This window comes from Lygodium microphyllum, chromosome 21, assembly GCF_053477565.2.
Source record: "Lygodium microphyllum isolate KBCC chromosome 21, Lygodium_microphyllum_v1.1.10, whole genome shotgun sequence".
NCBI classification, from domain to species: Eukaryota; Viridiplantae; Streptophyta; class Polypodiopsida; order Schizaeales; family Lygodiaceae; genus Lygodium; species Lygodium microphyllum.
The window spans coordinates 58922098-58941547 of NC_141155.1; the positions used below are offsets into that span (position 1 = coordinate 58922098).

The 19450-nt window shown below is 39.9% G+C and overlaps 1 protein-coding gene across 2 annotated transcripts in view; it reads left to right on the forward strand.

The window, feature by feature from the left end:
• LOC148018049 (protein yippee-like) overlaps positions 1–13649 on the forward strand; it is a 52232-nt gene extending 38583 nt beyond the window's left edge. The window contains exons 4-6 of one of the 2 annotated variants that reach the window (XM_087661358.1): positions 12732–12840; positions 12931–12986; positions 13129–13649. In XM_087661358.1, the coding sequence (XP_087517484.1) occupies positions 12732–12840; positions 12931–12986; positions 13129–13135 (172 nt within the window). In that variant the 3' untranslated portion in view covers positions 13136–13649. Of the gene's footprint in view, positions 1–12731; positions 12841–12930; positions 12987–13114 lie in introns of both variants that reach the window. The other variant, XM_087661357.1, reaches the window with a different exon arrangement.
• The last annotated feature ends 5801 nt before the right edge of the window (positions 13650–19450 follow it).

A 19450-nucleotide genomic window follows, 5' to 3' on the forward strand; every position in this document is an offset into this window, starting at 1 on the left:
CTTTGGAGCAAGGTTGTAGAAAGGTTGGGAGATGAGAGAGAATGCTGAGGAGAGAGAAGGTTTAGACTTTCTTCGCAAAGAATTGAAGAAAATTTATCATTTACTGTTGTTGTCCTGTCTCAACAGCTTGTAGATGCAAAGAATTGAAGAAAATCAGTCATTTACTGCTATTGCCCTATCTCAACAGCCTGTAGATGCTGTCACCTATTGTTGATTGGTCTCCTCTTGCCCCTAGCTGCCTTAGAAGGTCCTCCAATGACTGCAAATCAGACAAGCAGCATCTCCTCTCTCTCTCTTGCAAGTTGAATACACTAAAAATGCATCTCTCCAACATCTAAAGACGTTTTTCAGGCTTGCATGGGCATTTTTGACGAGTGGCAGCCTTCCCAAATGGTTTTTCCAGCATTATCCATAATTAAAGATTAATTTTTAGTCTTTAAATACTGAAAATTAATCTAATAATTATTTCGATATCGTGAAAAATAATGACTGATCAATAATTAAATTGGCTAGGCAACTTCCATTCCTGAGTGTCTCTGTGCCATCTTTGACCATCAGATTGGCGTTAGGTATCATTAAACACCACTTCTCTAGTGTCATCAACTGACATTATGGCCAAATGAATGACTAGGTGAACAATTGGCACCAGATACCACCAAGTACCTATGCAATATAACTTATAGCAACTTTTGCCTTTGACATCTCGTGATTTCCTCCGGTCCCAGGCTCATAAATTTACTCTAATCCCAGTTACACCTCACATGTGCAGCATTTACTTAACCATGTGATTAAAAATTAATCCACATGTTAAGTGAGGTTTCGAAAATACATGTCCTTATGACAGCCCTTCCCTTTAAAATCCTTGTAATCGTCCACGATTACACTGCCAAATGCATCAAAAGCAAATAGTGGATTGGAATTTCCATAAGGCATCATAGTTAATACAACATTGCACATTGTTGCTCAACCATTTCATATGCCCAGTACATGCTGAAAATTTCCAACCAATCATAACATAACATGAGACTCCCAAAGAATCTCAAAAACATTGCTAGACTATCATGTGACATGTCTATTTCTCATGAGCTCAACTCATTTGGCAAAACTAAACCATAGCATAGCATGATCAAGCATAAACCATGGCTAAAACATCAATGGCATCATAACATATACTGTTGTCCATGGAACCAGATGTAACCATTGAAAACTGAGTATAATCTAATCATGAATTGATCGCTTGCTGATCTGAGAACTAATCACAAACTATTGCAAATGTGACCCCAAACTGATCACAAACTCATGCAAAAACTGATGCAAAACTGATCCCAAAAGTGACCATAAATGGTTCTCAAGCTGATAAAAAATTGAGCTGAAATTGATCAGAATTCGTCTCAAAATCGAGGCAAAGTGTCTTGCATACGGAGGAGCATGACTTTCAATGATAACTCTAGGCCTTAACTACTTTGTGACACACAATTGTCCATGCATCATCAGAAATCCATCTCTTAGCACAAAGTGTTCATGCCTTTGGCCATTGCAAAGTTGATCATAAGCATTATCAAAGTTTGAATTAGCAATATATTGCTCTTTCATGGCATCCAACTCAGTATGATAAACCATGTTAATGGCTGAAATTTATGGCTTACGTGATAGTGCATCAGCCACAACATTCTTTTTACCATCAATATGTACAATCTGAAAATGAAACATAGAGAGAAAATTTGTCCATCTCATATGCTTCTTTGATAACCTTGTCTGCGTCAGAAAGTAGCTCAAAGTTTGATGGTCTGTCTACACTATAAAATCAGTCCCCAACAAATAATGTTTCCACATAGATAGTGCATGAATTACAGCCAAGAGCTCTTTCTCATAGACCTGCACATTCTTTTCTGCACCGTGGAGAATTTGGCTCTCATAAGCCACAACTCGGCCGTCTTGCATAAGAACAGCCCTAATGCTGTTACTACATATATCACATTGAACTATGAATGACTTCCTTAGTTTGAAGGAAGTGATTGCCTTTCGAATCTTCGAGGACTCCGTGAAGTTCCCCCTTGAATAGGTTGCATCAAATTGCTGAATGAAAGTCAAAGCTTTCAGTCTATCTTGTACACAGCTGGAGGACTCAAACTTCATTGCTTTTCCACTCTCATCATAGTCTTTTGCTGCCCCTGTTGGGATGTAAAGGTCCTTTATTCACCTCCGTGTATTTTACACGTGTATTATTATGTTGTACATGTGAATGCACCCTTACGGGCCTCAAGTATAAATACATTTTATTCTTTGTGTACCAACACATTGTTGGTACACCCAAATCTGTTCGTCACTCTTACTCTCACTCTCACTCACCTGTTCACTTTCTCTGCTGCAAATCTTCACGCTTCCGCTACCCGCGCGCTCCAACAACTGGTATCAGAGCTGAGGTTAAGGTGCTCGCGCTCCTCGAAGTCCGTGTGAGACAACACCAGCTCTTCGCTCGCGAGAAATCAGTAAGTCGTCACTCATACAGGTCAGGTCGTCACTGTTTCCAGGCACGTGTATGTGCTGGACAGTCAAGCGACAGTGTTGCAGGTCACGTTTTGTACAAGCGACAGCTTGATAGACAGGCGACAGGTCGTTTTTGACCTGGCAGGCAGGGACAGGTCGTTTTTGATCAGGCGGCAGTCAAACAGGTCACGAGCAGCTAGGATAGGTCGTTTTTTGACCAGGCAGGCAGTCGAACAGGTCACGAGCAGCCAGGCGCAGGCTGTACAGGTCACGAAACTGCAGCGACAGGCTGCGTGGCATCAGGCGCAGGTCAACGACTGCAGGCGACAGCTCACGCAGACTGCGTGGCATCCGACGGGCAGGCGACAGGCTGCCGCAGGCAGCGCAGGTCAACGGCTGCACTTTGACACGTTTTTTTTCTTCCAGAAATTTTTTAAAATTTTTCTAAGGTTTAATGCAAGCAACCTCTTTGCCACTGACGGGAGTTCGTGCGCGCAAGCACGGTTCTCAGATTTGGTCAAATTTGAACCTGGAAATTTGGGGCTTTTCCCAAATTTCAGATTTGGTCAGAAATTGCAGACATTGTGCGCATTGACCTCAATTAATTTGGGGATTTTTCAAAATTTGTTGGAATTTTGCTCATCCGAGTAAAATTTCTTGGCATTGGACCAAGGAAAATTGGGGCTTTTTATGTATTGATGCAATTTTGCTCAGCTGAGTTAGTTTGGCTGACATTTGCGCACATTTGGACCTGGAAATTTGGGATTTTGTGCAGAATTTGATAAATTTCTGCATTATTTGCCTGTGCAGTGGCTGGTTTATGTCAAAACAGCAGAGGATTATTGCTGGTTATGCAATAACAGCAGTGTATTTGCTGATTTAGCTTGTGCTCTTGCAGTTCAGTGCTTTTACACTTGTACTTGTGAAAAATGGCTGCAACTTCTTCCAGTTCTGACATTAAAAGTTTGATGGAAATCAAGCGATTTGATGGTCAGGGCTTTGATCTTTGGAAAGATTGTATGCAGGGTATACTGTTCTTAAAGGATTGTGAGGATGCTTTGCAAATGGATAAACCCGCACAAATGTCTGAGGCGAGTGCATTTACTGGCATTTTAAATCAGCTCAAGGATGCAAGTTTGGATTTTGATGATAAGTTGAGGGCGATCTTTTTGATCATGACATTGCCTGACTCTTGGGAGACTTTGGTTGTTTCTCTCAGCAATAACCCCAATCTCACATATGATGGTGTGAGGGGTTCGATCTTGAATGAAGAAATTAGACGTAAGTCTAGTGGAGAAGGCAGCAACACAGCTTATAATGTTAGAGGCAGGGCTGAAAAGAAAAATGCAAATGCTGGACAGCGGAGCAGGAGCAAGAGCAAAGGAAAAGAAAAGAGTGATGTTACATGCTATCAGTGTGGTTGGAAGGGCCACAAGAAGCCTGATTGCAGGTATTACAAGAAGGAACAAGAGAGAAAGAAGAATGCAGGAGACAAAAAGAAGAAAGAGGAAAAGACAGATGCATCTGAGGCAAGTAAAGGCAAGGAAAAGGCAAATGTGGCCTCTAGTGTTATCATAGAGGAGCTCTCAGATGCAGAGGCTGATGTATTATGTGCAGTGGATTATGATGCCCTTGTATGTCACATACAGGATATGCAGATCACCAAGGCTGATGTGATTGATGCACTTTTGTCAGTTGATGATTGTGTCACTCAGACTTGGATTGTAGACTCTGGTGCCTCTTTCCATGTGACTCCATGCTTGGAGTGTTTTGCTACTTTTGATGCAGGCTGTTATGGCAAGGTTTACCTTGGAAATAATCATGCTTGCAGCATTGATGGGATTGGCACCATACACTTGTCTTTGGATAATGGGCAAGAACTTGTGTTGAAAGATGTCAGATATGTGCCTGGCATCAAGAAGAGTTTACTATCTGTTGGACAGCTTGACTTGCATGGTTACACCACATTGTTTGGTGGTGGTTCATGGAAATTAAAAAGGGGTTCCATGCTGATTGCTAAAGGAACCAAGAAGGGCACTTTGTATTGTTTGCACTGTAAAGCCTTGAATGGCAAGTTTCTTGCAGTTGCTGAAATTGGCTGTCATTTGGAGTTATGGCATAAGAGATTAGGCCATATGAGCTAGAAAGGTCTTGATGTTCTTACCTCTTTGAAGAGGGTTGATGGAAAAGGCTCTAAACTTGATTTTTGTAATGATTGTCAGTTTGGAAAGCAAATGAAAAATTCCTTTTACTCTGGTGTCTCCCGTAAGTCAAATGTATTGGACTTAGTGCATTCTGATGTATGTAGCATGCCTTTGAAATCGTTGGGTGGTGCTACATACATTGCCTCTTTTATTGATGATTGTTCCAGGAAGATTTGGGTTTATTTGTTGAAAAAGAAAAGTGAAGTGTTTGCTGTTTTTAAAACATTTCATGCATTCGTGACCACTTAGACAGGTAGAAAGTTGAAATGCTTGAGAACTGATAATGGGGGTGAGTTCACGTCTAATGAATTTAAGTCCTTTTGTGACTTGCATGGGATCAAGAGGGAGCTTACAGCCCCTTACAGCCCTTCTTCAAATGGTGTGGCTGAAAGATACAATAGGACTCTATGTGAGAGAGTGCGGTGCATGCTGTCCACTGCTAATCTCCCTCATGAATTTTGGGGAGAGGCACTTAAAACCGCGGTTCACATTTGCAACCGCTCTCCAAACAGGTCCCTAAATAATGGCATTCTTGAGGAGGTTTGGTCTGGCAAACCGGCCTCATATGACCATTTACGAATATTTGGCTGTGATGCTTTTGTGCATGTTAGAAATGAGCTGAGGAATAAACTTGACCCGAAATCCACCAAAGGCATTTTCATGGGCTATGGTGATGAGGGTGAATTTGGCTATAGAGTGTGGCTACCTCAGTCGAAGAAAATTGTTCGCAACTGTAATGTTGTGTTTAATGAGACAAAGTTGCTGAAAGGTACTTTAGCCTCTGATGAAGATATGAAAAAGGTCAAATTTCAGAATTTGCAGCCACCTATTACTTCAAATGATGAGCCTCATGGTGCTGTACCACAGGCTGAAACTGATGATCAGCCGGTTATCTTTGAGCCAGCTGATGATGGACAGCAAATAGAAGCACAGGGAGGTTATGGACAGCAAGATAGACTTGCTGATTATGAAAATGCAGGTGCTGGAAATGAAAATGAAGGTGCTGTACAGCATGAATAGCATGCTGAAAAGGCTTACAGCAGCTAATAAATGCTGAAAATAACATGCCTCTAGATGTAGATCCGATTCCTGAGAATGTGGATCATTGGGTATGCAGGTCTACACGCCTAAGAAGGCAGCCACATAGGTATGACCCCTCTTTGCATTATGTGATGCTTACTGATGAGGGTGAGCCTCTGACATATAAAGAGGCTAAGTCATGCAAATTCAGCAATAAGTGGGAGCTAGCTATGCAGGAAGAGATTAAATCTTTGTATGCTAATGATACTTGGGATCTTGTGTCGTTGCCCAAAGGAAGAAAGCCTCTTCCAAACAAATGGGTTTACAAAGTAAAGAGAGTTGATGGGAAACCCAAGTACAAGGCAAGATTGGTTGCCAAAGGTTATGCACAGAAGGAAGGGATTGACTTCCAGGAGGTCTTCTCACCTGTTGTGAAGATGACCACACTACGTGTGCTTTTTGCTCTCACTGTTGTATTGGATTTAGAGCTGTACCAAATGGATGTGAAAACAACTTTTCTGCATGGTGACATTGACGAGGAGATCTACATGAATGGGTTTACAAAGTAAAGAGAGTTGATGGGAAACCCAAGTACAAGGCAAGATTGGTTGCCAAAGGTTATGCACAGAAGGAAGGGATTGACTTCCAGGAGGTCTTCTCACCTGTTGTGAAGATGACCACACTACGTGTGCTTTTTGCTCTCACTGTTGTATTGGATTTAGAGCTGTACCAAATGGATGTGAAAACAGCTTTTTTGCATGGTGACATTGACGACGAGATCTACATGAAACAACTCGAGGGTTTTGTAGTTCCTGGAAAAGAGCAGTTGGTGTGTAAACTAAAACGCAGCTTATATGGGCTGAAACAAGCACCACGGCAGTGGTACAAAAAGTTTGACACTTTTATGCTCTCTCATGGGTTTACGCGCAGCCATGCAGATCATTGTTTGTATATGAAAAAGGATACAGATGGCAGCCCTATCATACTTGTTTTGTATGTGGATGATATGTTGCTAGCTGGGAAGAGAAAGACTAGCTTGGATGCTCTCAAAGATCAGCTGAAATCAGCCTTTTCCATGAAAGATTTGGGGAATGTAGAGCATATATTGGGCATGAGGATTCGTAGGGATAGAACGCAGAAATTGCTGTTCTTATCTCAAGAAAAGTACATTGAAAAGGTACTGGACAGATTTAACATGGCTGAAGCTAAGCCTCTCGGAGTACCCTTACCTCCATACCTTAAGCTTAGTAAAGCCAACAGCCCAAAAGATAACATGGAAGCCAATGCTATGAAGGGAGTCCCTTATGCATCAGCTTGTGGATCTCTTATGTATGCTATGGTGGCTACTCGTCCAGACATTGCTCATGCAGTGGGAGTTGTTAGCAGGTTTATGTCAAATCCTGGCAAACCACATTGGGAGGCTGTCAAGAGTATTCTTAGATACCTGAAGGGTACACAAAGAAAGTGTATTTGCTATGGGCAGGGTGCACTTAATTTGCAGGGTTATTGTGATGCAGACATGGCAGGTGACTTAGACACTCGCAGGTCCACTAGCGGGTATGTCTTTACAGTTGCTGGAGGGGCCATCTCTTGGTGCTCCAGGTTGCAGAACATTGTCGCACTGAGTACTACTGAAGCTGAATACATATCAGCTACTGAAGCTTCTAAGGAAGCTATATGGTTGAGCAGACTTGCAGAGGATCTCGGCATGTCTGCGAGTACTCCAGTGTTGGGATGTGATAGCCAGAGTGCTGTGTATCTGGCTAAAAATGCCATGTATCATTCACGCACAAAGCATATTGATGTGCGATATAAATGTTCATACTAAGAGGTATCATCATTGCTTGAGTCCATCTCACTGTATGAAGACATATTGTTGTAATTTCTTAGCTGAGATTAAAAATCAGCACTAGCACAAAGCTTTGGCTTGCAATTAGGTGCCTTGGGCCAACCAAATCAAGGGATTGAGTGGTATCCCGGCAATGGAACCATGTAACTAGCATTCCTTCTCAAATAGGGTGGTAAATAACCTGATTAAGCACTATTTACAGCAATTAACAAATTCACAAAACTAAAAATTACACTTTACTATATAGTCTTAGACATTGGACACCCTGTTGGCTCCAAAATTGGCGCCCCTTTTGGTATTTATTTAACTTAATTGAAAAAGAAGTTGATGTACAATGGGATTCTTCCAATCCCTTTCAGTATTCCAACTCCCTGTGCTGTTCAAAATGACCAGCAAGTCTTTAATTTGATTTGCCCCTTGATTCGGGCAATCAATTGGCCTTCACCCGCTTTGATAGAGATAGAAAATGCCCCCAAATTCAATTATTTGCCAGTCCCTCCACTTGAATAGGTTAAAAACAGCTTCAGCCCTGTTGAATCCAAGTCTTGGAGCTTCCAATTTTTGGTACGCTTCTTGAGGCTGCTACTAAACCCTTGTTTCTACTACAAATTAGGGTTTATAACAGAGAAATCTGAAATTTCTCAGCCTTTGGTGATCTGAATGCTGTAATCTTCGGAGCAAGGTTGTAGAAAGGTTGGGAGATGAGAGAGAATGCTGAGGAGAGAGAAAATTCAGACTTTCTTTGCGAAGAATTGAAGAAAATTTGTCATTTACTGCTGCTGCCCTATCTCAACAGCTTGTAGATGCAAAGAACTGAAGGAAATCAGTCATTTACTGCTACTGCCCTATCTCAACAGCCTATGGATGCTATTACCTGCTGTTGGTTGGTCTTCTCCTACCCCTGGTTGCCTCAAAAGGTCTTCCAATGGCTGCAAATTAGACCAACAGGATCTCCTTCCCCTTTCTTGTAGGTTGAATATAGTAAAAATGCCTCTCTCTAGTCTCTAAAGACGTTTTTCAGTCTTGTATGGGTATTTTTGACAAGTGGCAGCCTTCCCAAATGGTTTTTTCAGCATTATCCATAATTAAAGATTAATTTTCAGTCTTTAAATATTAAAAATTAATCTAATAATTATTTCGATGCCCTGAAAAATAATCTGACTGGTCAATAATTAAATGGGCTAGGCAACTTCTATTCATGAGTGTTTCTGTGCTATCTTTGACCATCAAATTGGCGTTAGGTACCATTAAATGTCACTTCTCTAGTGTCACTAATTGACACTTATGGCCAAATGAATGACCTAGGTCAACAACTGGCACCAGATACCACCAAGTACCTATGCAACATAACTTATAGCAACTTTTGCCTTTGACATCTCGTGATTTTCTTCGAATCCGGGCTCGTAAATTTACTCTAACTCCAGTTACATCTCACATGTGCAACATTTACTTAACCATGTGATTGAAAATTAATCCACATGTTAAGTGAGGTTTCAAAAATACATGTCCTCATGACACTGCCTCTTATAATCCTCTCCAAAACGTATTGCAGAGTATGAATAGGACTATTCAGGAGAAGGCTCGTACTATATTGTCTCATGCTCCATTACCTCGTGGATTTTGGAAAGAGGTTGTTATGATAGCTATGTACTTGATAAATCAGTCACCGAATAGGTGTTTGGGGGGCGAGGGGGGGAGAAGAGTCCCTCAAGAAGAGTGGTTGGGCAAGCCACCTTCGCACGCACACTTGAGAGTGTTTGGTTGCGAGGCTTTTATACATATACGAAAAGAAAAACGCAGCAAGTTGGAGCCAAAGTCTTGTAAATGCATTCTTCTACGATATGGTGACGAGGGTGAAATGGGATATAGATTATGGGATCCTGAGAAAAGAAAAATTGTATGCAACAATGATGTTATCTTCCGGGAAGATCGCATGCATAAACAGCTCGAAAAGACTAAGGAAGTTAGAAGGATTGTATTCCAAGAAGAGATACTTGCAGGACAACAAAGAGTGCCCGTTGTACATCAGTAAATACCTGCTGTAAATGACCCTATTAATGCATGGAATGATGCTGAAATCGATAAGCAAGAAGTTGCCCTTGATATACCATAGTTTCAGCAAGAAAATGTGCCACTAGAATAGTCGGAACAGGCAGGACAGAATGCTGAACCATTTGAAGAACAAGTTGTTAATGTAGATCTGCAGGCTGAACAGTTAGCAAGCATTGATCATTGGGTCCATAGGTCGACTAGAAATACCAAACAGCGAGATAGGTTTGTTCTTGGTGCAAATTATGTTGTTGATTATGTCTTGTTGATAGATTGTGGTAAACCGTCATGCTTCAATGAAGCAATGGACAGAGAGGATAGTAAGAAATGGCATAAAGCTATGCTGTTAGAGATGAAATCTATAAAGAAGAATGTTACTTCTTTGTCCAAGGGACAGAAAGTCCTACCATTCAAATGGGTTTACAAGATAAAGGTCACTTCTAGTTCCTTGCCAAAATACAAAGTAGGGCTTGTTGCAAAGGGATACAAGCAGGAACATGGGATTGATTTTGATGAGATCTTTTCTCCTATAGTTAAGATGACTACTTTATGATCCATATTGGGTATGGTTGTATATGAGGATATGAAACTCATATAGATGGATGTAAAGGCTGCTTTTTTACATGGTGATCTGTATGAGGACATATATATACAACAGCTAGAAGGTTTTGTAGCTAAGGGGCAAGAAAATATGGTATGTAAACTCAACAAAAGCTTGTATGGGCTGAAATAGGCACCGCATGAATGGTATCATAAGTGATACATTCATGCAATCTCAAGGATTTAAAAGAAGTCAAGTGGATCACTGCTTATATACCAAGAAAGTAGCAACTGGCATCCTTATTATGTTGGTTTTGTATGCGGATAGCATGCTGATTGTTGGTGGGATTTTTATGCTTTGGACACATTGAAGCAAAACCTATACAGTAGTTTTAACATGAAGGACCTTAGTGAGGAAAATCACATTCTGAGCATGCGTATATTCAGGGATAGATCAAAAGGTCTTCTTTATATGTCACAGCAGGAGTCTGCATCCTGGATTTTGTAGCGTTTCAAGACGGAGGGGGGAAAGCAATTGGCATACCATTGTCTCCATACGTGAGACTTAGTGCAGAGGATAGTTCTACATTTGATGATGAAAAGGCTGAAATGGCTAAGATTCCATATGCTTTTGCTGTGGGTAGCTTGATGTATGCTATGGTTGCTACACGTCCTAACATAGCATTTGCGGTGGGAGTGGTTAGCCAGTACATGGCACATCTTGGCAAAAAGCATTGGGAAGCAGTGAAAGGTATCATGAGATATCTTAAAGGTACAAAGGATTTGTGTATCTACTTCGGAAAGCAGAAGGCATCTGTTATTGGCTTTACGGATGCAGTCTATGCTGGTCATACTGATTGCAAAAAGTCTACTTTAGGGTATGTATTCACCTTCACAAGGGGAGCAGTTTCCTGGATTTCTAGGCTATAGAAGTGTGTTGCATTGTCTACTATAGAGGTAGAGTATGTGGCTGCCATTGAGGCATGCAAGGAGGCTTTATGGATTTCATGTTTGGTGGGAGTGCTTGGCACTATTGAGACCCTTGTCCCCCATTGTGATAGTTAAGAGTGCTATCATACTAGCATGGAACCTTGCCTTCCAATGCAAAGACGAAGCATATACAAGTGAAGAATAACTTTATCAGGGATGTACTTGACAGCAAAAGCATTGAGCTTGTCAAGGCACATACAAATGATAACCCTTCAAATCTTCTCACAAAGGGTCTTCCAACAGATTGGTTTGCTCATTGCTAATAGATGATGGGTGTTGGATAGTATATGTATTTCAGCTTTGTACATACATAGACTTAGTTGATTCTTTTCTTCAACCTTAAGGCACGCTACCTTTAGGTGGGAGGTTATTGGGAATAAAGGGCTACTGTGCCTTTTATATGTGCTCGTTTGTGAACATATCTTTAGCACCTGTACTTACATATCTAAAAAAACCTAATGAGAGTGCATCACTCACTCTCTACTCTCTACTGCTGCTCACATATTCTCTCTCTCTCTCTCTCTCTCTCTCTCTCTCTCTCTCTCTCTCTCTCTCAGCCATAAATATTGCTGACCATCGCATCTCCACTGTGCATCAGGCACCTCACAAAGATAGTGACATGGGACAACCATTTTCAAGCTTCCTCTCCTAGTTGCAACTTGTCCTTAAACCATCCCAATCTTGTTCTCTTGTTGGAGTCCCCATTGATGGTGACAAGGTGTTTGGTAGCATCGATGATGGAGGAGAATGTCAAATGCAGCAGTTCTGGGGTGGATGAAGGATGCAGAGGCCAAATGCAGCTGTGAAGAACTCGTGAAGATGTGAGATAGAAGGGATGAAGCGTAGCAATGCCCGTGAATGATCCCCTTTATAGACCTTTCTGAGCCAGTTTTCCTACGAAAACTTTGGAATTTGTTATCTACATAAGTTTAATTTGGAAGAAGTTTTGGGGCTATATGTGAGGCAAAGGAAAATAATATGAGATTCAATTTTAGGCTAATTCTCAGATAGCTCAACACTGTGTTTCCATTATTCTTGCGAGGATGTGTATATCTCAGATCCTCATGGCTCACAAGGAGTCAACATTGGATTGGTGTCCTGTGCTGTAATGAGCAGATTAGCAGTGGCATGGGGGGTTGTGATATTAGGTTCATACATGGAGACATTCAGCCTGGTTGGTTGGTGAGGTAGTTTGCTACCTCATATTTCCTTCTGCATACTGACATTTAGCCTGATCTTGTGATTTGGTGTGGTTGGGTAGTGAAGTAGCCTGCTCCCTGAGTTGTGTGTTTTCTGCCTGCAGCTGAAACCCAACGCAGCCAGCTGGGGAATTTATTGTATTAGTAATCAGGTTGACAAGAGGGGGTTTTAAATACATATTGAAGGGTTGCTGCTGTTCTTCGGCCAGCTTTGTGTTGGATGTGTAGATGTGCTTAAGACAAGCCCTTGATACTATCTAGCCTGTAACTGTACAGTTTTCTTTATGGTCAGGAGAGTTGTGTTTTATGCAGATTAAGTAACTGTCTTGTATAAAGTTCCAAACAGTCTTGGTTTTGTTAACTCTGTAGCTTTTTTGTGATTTATTTGTGCAGTGTCAATATCTTTGAAGGACCTGCAGAAGACAGGATGATGACCACTGGGATGCATACAGTTTCTGATATCTACTGCAACTGTTGCCAACAAATTGTTGGTTGGAAATATGTGAGTTTTGTGCTCTGGGCCAGATTGTTCATATGGAAGTCTCTTCAATAGATAGTAGCTACCAACCTGATCTTTTGAGCCTTTGCCCAGGAAAAAGCTTATGAGAAGCCCCAGAAATACAAGGAAGGAAAGTTTATTTTGGAGCTGTATGTTTTCTGACCATCTTAAGCACAAATCTGATTTGAGCTTTTTGTTTTGGAAAATTTATGCTACTTGCTTTCATTGTGGACTGATGAGTGCCCATGATCAAATACTTGTATAAATCCTGACACAGTGCAAGGACAACAGGCTGTGATAGTAGCGAGTTTTAAGCTGGAGCCCATCCATCCACCAGTGACACCCATGACTCCTAAGTTGGGTTGCTGAACTGCTAATAAATTTAATGGCAGTTTGTGATTATACATTTTAAACCTTGGTCGAAGCTTGGCCAAAGAAACTTGTTGTCATACAACCTTTTACCTTGTGATCTGGTTGGTTGGTCAGAAAACTCGAGACATCAAACAGGATGTTGAGGCCCTCATTGTAAAGTTGGCTCATGTGAATATATTTGTATATACAATTCAGAGCTGCCAAAGGCAGCTACAACCAAGACAGATACCATCAAGATAAGAAGTGTTGGTATCAGGTGTGTAAGATGCACTGGCACTCATTATTGCAAGAAAGTACCTCACATGCTTGTCCATGATTTAGGCAGAAGCCTGCTTGTGACTAGTGATTCCATTTTGGCAATTAGTGATTTCATACTTTTGCAATTCTCAGACAGTGGAATAAGAATCATAGTAGATGATGATCCTGTTGGTGGCATGTAATGGCAAGTCTCACCTATGTTCCCATGGTGCTTGCTGTGCCTTTTCTCTCTTGAAGGACGTTGCAGTTGCTCGATTTTTGGACCATAATGCTTTGGTGAGGGTATTTTAGGACCATGTACTGTCAAGGATAAAGAGTGATCTGTGTGTGGGGAACTCTGGTTATTACGCTTAAGAAAAAGCCTAATTTAATGGTCATCTTTTTATTATATAGGACCTTCAAGTTCTCGTGGATTGTTGCATATTTGAGACAAATATAGGACCATGTACACTCAAAGCCTGAGCTGAACAAATGTAAGGGGCCTCGTGTCATCGCACAAACTTTCTTAAGAAAAAGCATCCTTCCAAGGTCATGCCTTACATATGCCCTTGGTCATGTAAAGATTGTTTGCACAGGTCACACAGGCCTTTAATTGTTGCAAATCCTTGCATGGGATATACTTTTTGAGAAAGTGGGATTTGTGCATGCCTAGTCTTGGCAGTAAGAACATCCCAAGGGGCTCTAGCATTGAAATTGTGAATTATGCTTGAAAAAACACCAATGAACTGCAGAAAGCTCAGTATTGAACCACCTTTTTAAAAGGGAGTATTGAGCCATTGTTAAGAAAGTCACTTGCACCACTTGCACACAATGAGTTCTTCGTGGGGAGACTTCTCTTAAGAGAATGCCAAGTGGCTCAAGCACTTTGGGTCATGGGGAAACCAAGTCAATTTAAGATCTAAGCTGCACTACTCAAAAGCCTTTTGGGATGGCGAGATGTTTTTTTTGGAATGTATGTGTACATCTACACATTAAATAATGGAATGTCTCACATGCTTGGGGGAAAAATTGCGTTACATGTATTGGGAATACAAATCCATGGGGAGGCAAGTTTGCATGCTTTTGTATTGTAAGATATTCCCAAGTCTTCCAATCTTGTAGATCAAATCTCACTTAGCATGTCACTATCGTGCTTAAGGGTTATTTGAAGCTCACGGATCGGAGGAGTGTCGAATGTGGGATTGTTTAGTTATTGCTAGGTGCCAAAGCATAGGTTGTATGTGTTATTTGATGGTATGTAAGTCTTGCAAGCTTAGGATCTTCTATATCTTGTATGGTGGTGTTTGTCAATGTCAGGTACATATTGGCATATTGTGACAATTTATGAGACAAAGTATCCTCTTGTAGTGTTTGTTCTTCCACAAGCATTCATGCATTATATCTACTTGAAAACCTTTAATTGTTGTTGTGTTGGGAGCATTGTGCACACATGTCAAAGGATCAATACTCTAAATCAAACAATTTCATAACATGGGATTGCTATTTCAATTCTCAAGAATGCAAAATGTAGGTAGTGATCCTCAATATCTAAAACTTGAGGTGTCCATTGGTATATGCTTTAAGAGTTTTTGATGCATTAAATATGTCTAAAACAACTTTGGGTGTTGGATCATGTTCTTGATGGTCAACTTGTGTGCTTGTGAGAATTTGTTGGTGTTATGAGGAATGATATTGCGAGAATGATTTTTAAGGTGTCTTGTGGTTTAGTGGCTTGGTATATGTACATAATGCATTTTAAAAATGGTTTGAGAAATTCCAAAGCAATGAAACTCCCCCTCCAAGGAGGTGTTGAAGAAGTTTCTTCATATACATTGATAGGGTTTCCTTGAAACTCATGACGGCTTATTTTGACATTATATTTTGAACATGTTGCTTGTAAGGAAGATAGTTTGACACTAAGAGTGGTGTAATTAGCTTTTTCATTTTGGGAAAAGAGGGGTTCTCAAATTACTTAGCTCTCAATCTAATAGGTAGCACATCATATTAATGAATCAAAAGTTACTTCATTGTGCCCTAATGAATATGGCTCTTCCCTAGGTGAGTTTTGTTACTCAATTCAAGGACTATAAAACATAAGAGTTTCTAAAATTGGTAATGGTCAACAGTAGACGTTGTTGAAGTCAAAATATTAATAAAGCTCAAAGGTAGCAAGAGTTAAAGCACAATTTGCAAAAAGTGTTAAAAATAACTACTGCAAAAATAAAGCTAAGAATATTGACAATAAGCAATTGGAAATAGCAAGAAGGATCATATTTTGAGTCCTATGACCAATGCATAGACTTTTGGAATGACGTTTGGAAAACCTGACACATGAATAAATACTTATTGTAAAATTGAAGCATTGGGCTCATTCTTATGGAAGTATAAACATGTAGGTAGACCGCAAATGTCTCACTGGCTCATTCTCATGGAAGTATAATTGTGTAGGTAGACCTCAAATGTCTCACTAGACTATGTGTAGGAAAATACTTAATAAATTGAATCATGTGCATACATTTAATGTCTTGCGGGCAAGCAACAAGGGCCTTGGTTGAGGATTGGGCATTGATGAGGGAGGGGTCGAAGGGTTTAGGGTGCCACCCAAAAAAGGAACCCTTGTATTTCATGTGTAAAAATGGAGAGAGCTTACTCTTAGCCACAAAATTTGGAGAGCCCAAGAGAGCATGAGAAAATGAGGATTGCACCATCATCATTATACTGGTTTTCCTTTTCTTCTATTTGTTTGTTCTCTCTCTCTCTCTCTCTCTCTCTCTCTCTCTCTCTCTCTCTCTCCCCCCTCGCCTCCTCCTCCTCCTCCTCCTCCTCCTCTTCTTCTTCTTAGTACGAGTGAATGAATGGAGGAAAGTTGGAAGTAAGAAGAGCTTCCATTGTTCATGCCTCTAAAATGTGAGAATTGAGGCTTCACTTTTAGAGTTTGGGCTATAATCAAGAAGGATAGGTATCCATGATAATTCTTTTAAAATAAGTTTGAGTGAAGTGGGGAAGAGGGAGAGTGGTAGATAGAGCCATTTGGGTGATGGATATGAGGAGAGAGCGAGCTTTTGCAAACACCTTGAGGGGGTGAGCTTTTGAAAGAATAAGAGTACTCCAATCTCCCATTGTTGAGCTACGAGAGCACAACATTTTTGGCTTTATTGTGTCAATCAAACACAATAAAGCCAATCTCCCATTGTTGAGCTAGGAGAGCACAACATTTTTGGCTTTATTGTGTCAATCAAACACCAACATGTTCACTTTCCTTTCAAGCATTGATTTCTAAAATGTCTCATATTCTAACTTGTGTTTGTTGCTTTTGGGCTATATTTGCTGACTAAAGGGTGCACTTAAGGAGTACGCATTGCCTTGAGTTTGAATGCTACACATAGGTGTGGATTGACATCAAAGGCAACATCACTAACACCCTACCTCATTATTTGCATATCAATGTTTGATTGACCCTCGTGTACTAGGGTAGTTGCTACATTCTTGGGCATTGAGAGAGAGTGAGCACTTGTAGCACTAGCCACAATAGCCTTGGGTCAATGTATGACTAGGTGGAAATGCATCACTTGGGTAGGGAAATTGGAAAGTCCTTTAAAAAGTTTTACTTTTTGGTTTTATTGTCACAATGGATAAAAATTATTCTTGACATTGCTCTATTTCCTTATCAATTGGAGGACTAGCAACTCGTCATGTCTTGGAGGGACTAAGTAGGGAGATACTCTTATTCTTATAAGGGATAGCATTTGAAACCCATTTGGCTATTTTAGGAGGGTAGGATGGGAAGGGAACCAATTGGTTGGTTAAGAGTAGATTAGGAAGGGGAAAAAGGAATTAGATTAGGATTAAAAACCATGAAAACCCCAAAACGTCTTTAAACAAACCATAAAAAGCAATGCATATCTTTTTGAAAATGGAAAAATTGGTTTAAAAATAACTATTTCTTGATCTCGGACTTTGAAAATAACATTTGCATAAGCATAAGTCAAATCATGCATGTAAATAGTGAAACTAGGTCCATACGACTTCATGTTTATGACTACAACTATATCGATAACACTACATTTTATGAAGTTGGCATTGACCAAAGTAGGATATAGAGAGAGTATAAAACTTCACTTTTTGAATCTTGGTCACTTTTAAAGCATGAATTAGATCTCAAATGCATTGTTGATTCATCATTCAACAATTCTTAGAGACATTTTTTGTGCTGGAAATACAAATGGGCATGATTACAAATGCACACTTGCTCGAAAATAGAGCATAATGGCATGCTTTCAAGTGATTTTGATGTGCTTTTGATTAATAATATATATGTTAATAAAATAGAGTGCTCAAGCTTGCTACTAATATCACTTGAAACATAACCTTGACTAGTGGGTGATCTTGATTGTTAATTGAGCCTTCAAATTAAATCCAATAAAAGGCTTATACCACATGGTGCATGCTATATGTCAAGATAGATATGTGAAAGGAAAATTTTAAAATTTCCTACCAACACATAAAAAATTACTATACTAATATCTTTATCGTTTTTCGAATCCCGTGAAACCCATTGTGTGTAAATGCACATGAAATTAGGTATACAAAAGACCTTAATGTGTTGAAATTATACAAATACAACAATACCCATTCTAGAATTTGGCATCTATCCAAGTCTCACTTTTGGGAACATCCTATCAAATTAACTCCAATTTCTATGTATAATGTGTGCTCTTGAAAGAACATATACAAATTGATGGGCTTAACTTTAGATTGGTTGGTGAATACAACATCAATATGTTAATATACTAACATCAATTCACAAAATCTTAATTTTTGGAATGCTCTTTCAAATTGGTTGCATTTTGATATATATAATGTGTGCTCCCTTGAAAAAAATCCATGCATTAATGGGCTTAACTATAGATTGGTTGGTGAGTATGGACAAAAACTACTTTTCCTTTTACTAACAAAAGTTGCATAAAACTTCTGATTTTATTTAGTATACAGAGCACATATGCACAAATACATTCATGATCAAAAACTCCATAAGGTTCAATTCTGGATCTTATCATCGATAGAAAATATAATCTGTATGAAGTTAGATACATATTTAAAAAACTAAAAGCGAATATAGTTATTCTTTGGATGTCAAGCTACATGCACAACATGCGGGACATAGATTTAATAGTCTCAAGAGTTTCAATGTTCTTTGATTCAACATTTATATAGTTAGCTCATAATCGAATCTCATAGCTATCTATGTTCTCCTCACGATCCACGACCAAGAGTTTGTAGTAGAATCACCTTCTCGCTTTCATGTGTTATAGTATGAATGCCTTCAAAGGCTTGATATTGGGGCCTCATGATTCAAGTAATGTCCCCCCAAGTTCGCCACACTACTCCACTGCAACAGATTCGCTCCTCAAGTTTCCTATGAAGAGAGGAAACATAGAGAAGAAGGAGATATTCCAACCTGAACCTCACTCTCCATTGCAATAGATTTGCTCCAAGTTTCCTATGAAGAGAGGAAACATAGAGAAGGAGATATTCCAACCTGAACCTCACTCTCCACCACTCACTCTCAAATGTATGGAAGAAGGGGAAGAAGAGAAGAACAAATAGCAAGACAAAACCTTCACTCTCTAAGTTCCTCACTTGCACTCTCACTCTCATAGTTTGACAGTCCCTTAATCTTAATGTGATGTGTAAGGAGATAGGATAGAAGCAAGATGAAGGTAGCTCTCAAAGTTGCACACACAAGAATGAGTTCCTCTATTCACTTTTTAGCTTTTATACATGGGTTTGGGATTTAAGGTTCCCTCCATAAGTTGGGCACCCTTCTCACTTTTTAGGCCCTTGAGACTGTTGCCTTTTAGAATATGCATACATCTTACATTAATGGGACAATCAAAAGTGAATAGAAGATTAGTGCAATATAACAGTTCGTTGCTATTGGTCTTCCTATTTACTTTGAGATATTTTAAAACTTGCACAGGAGCAAGCCCAACTTCCAAATGAT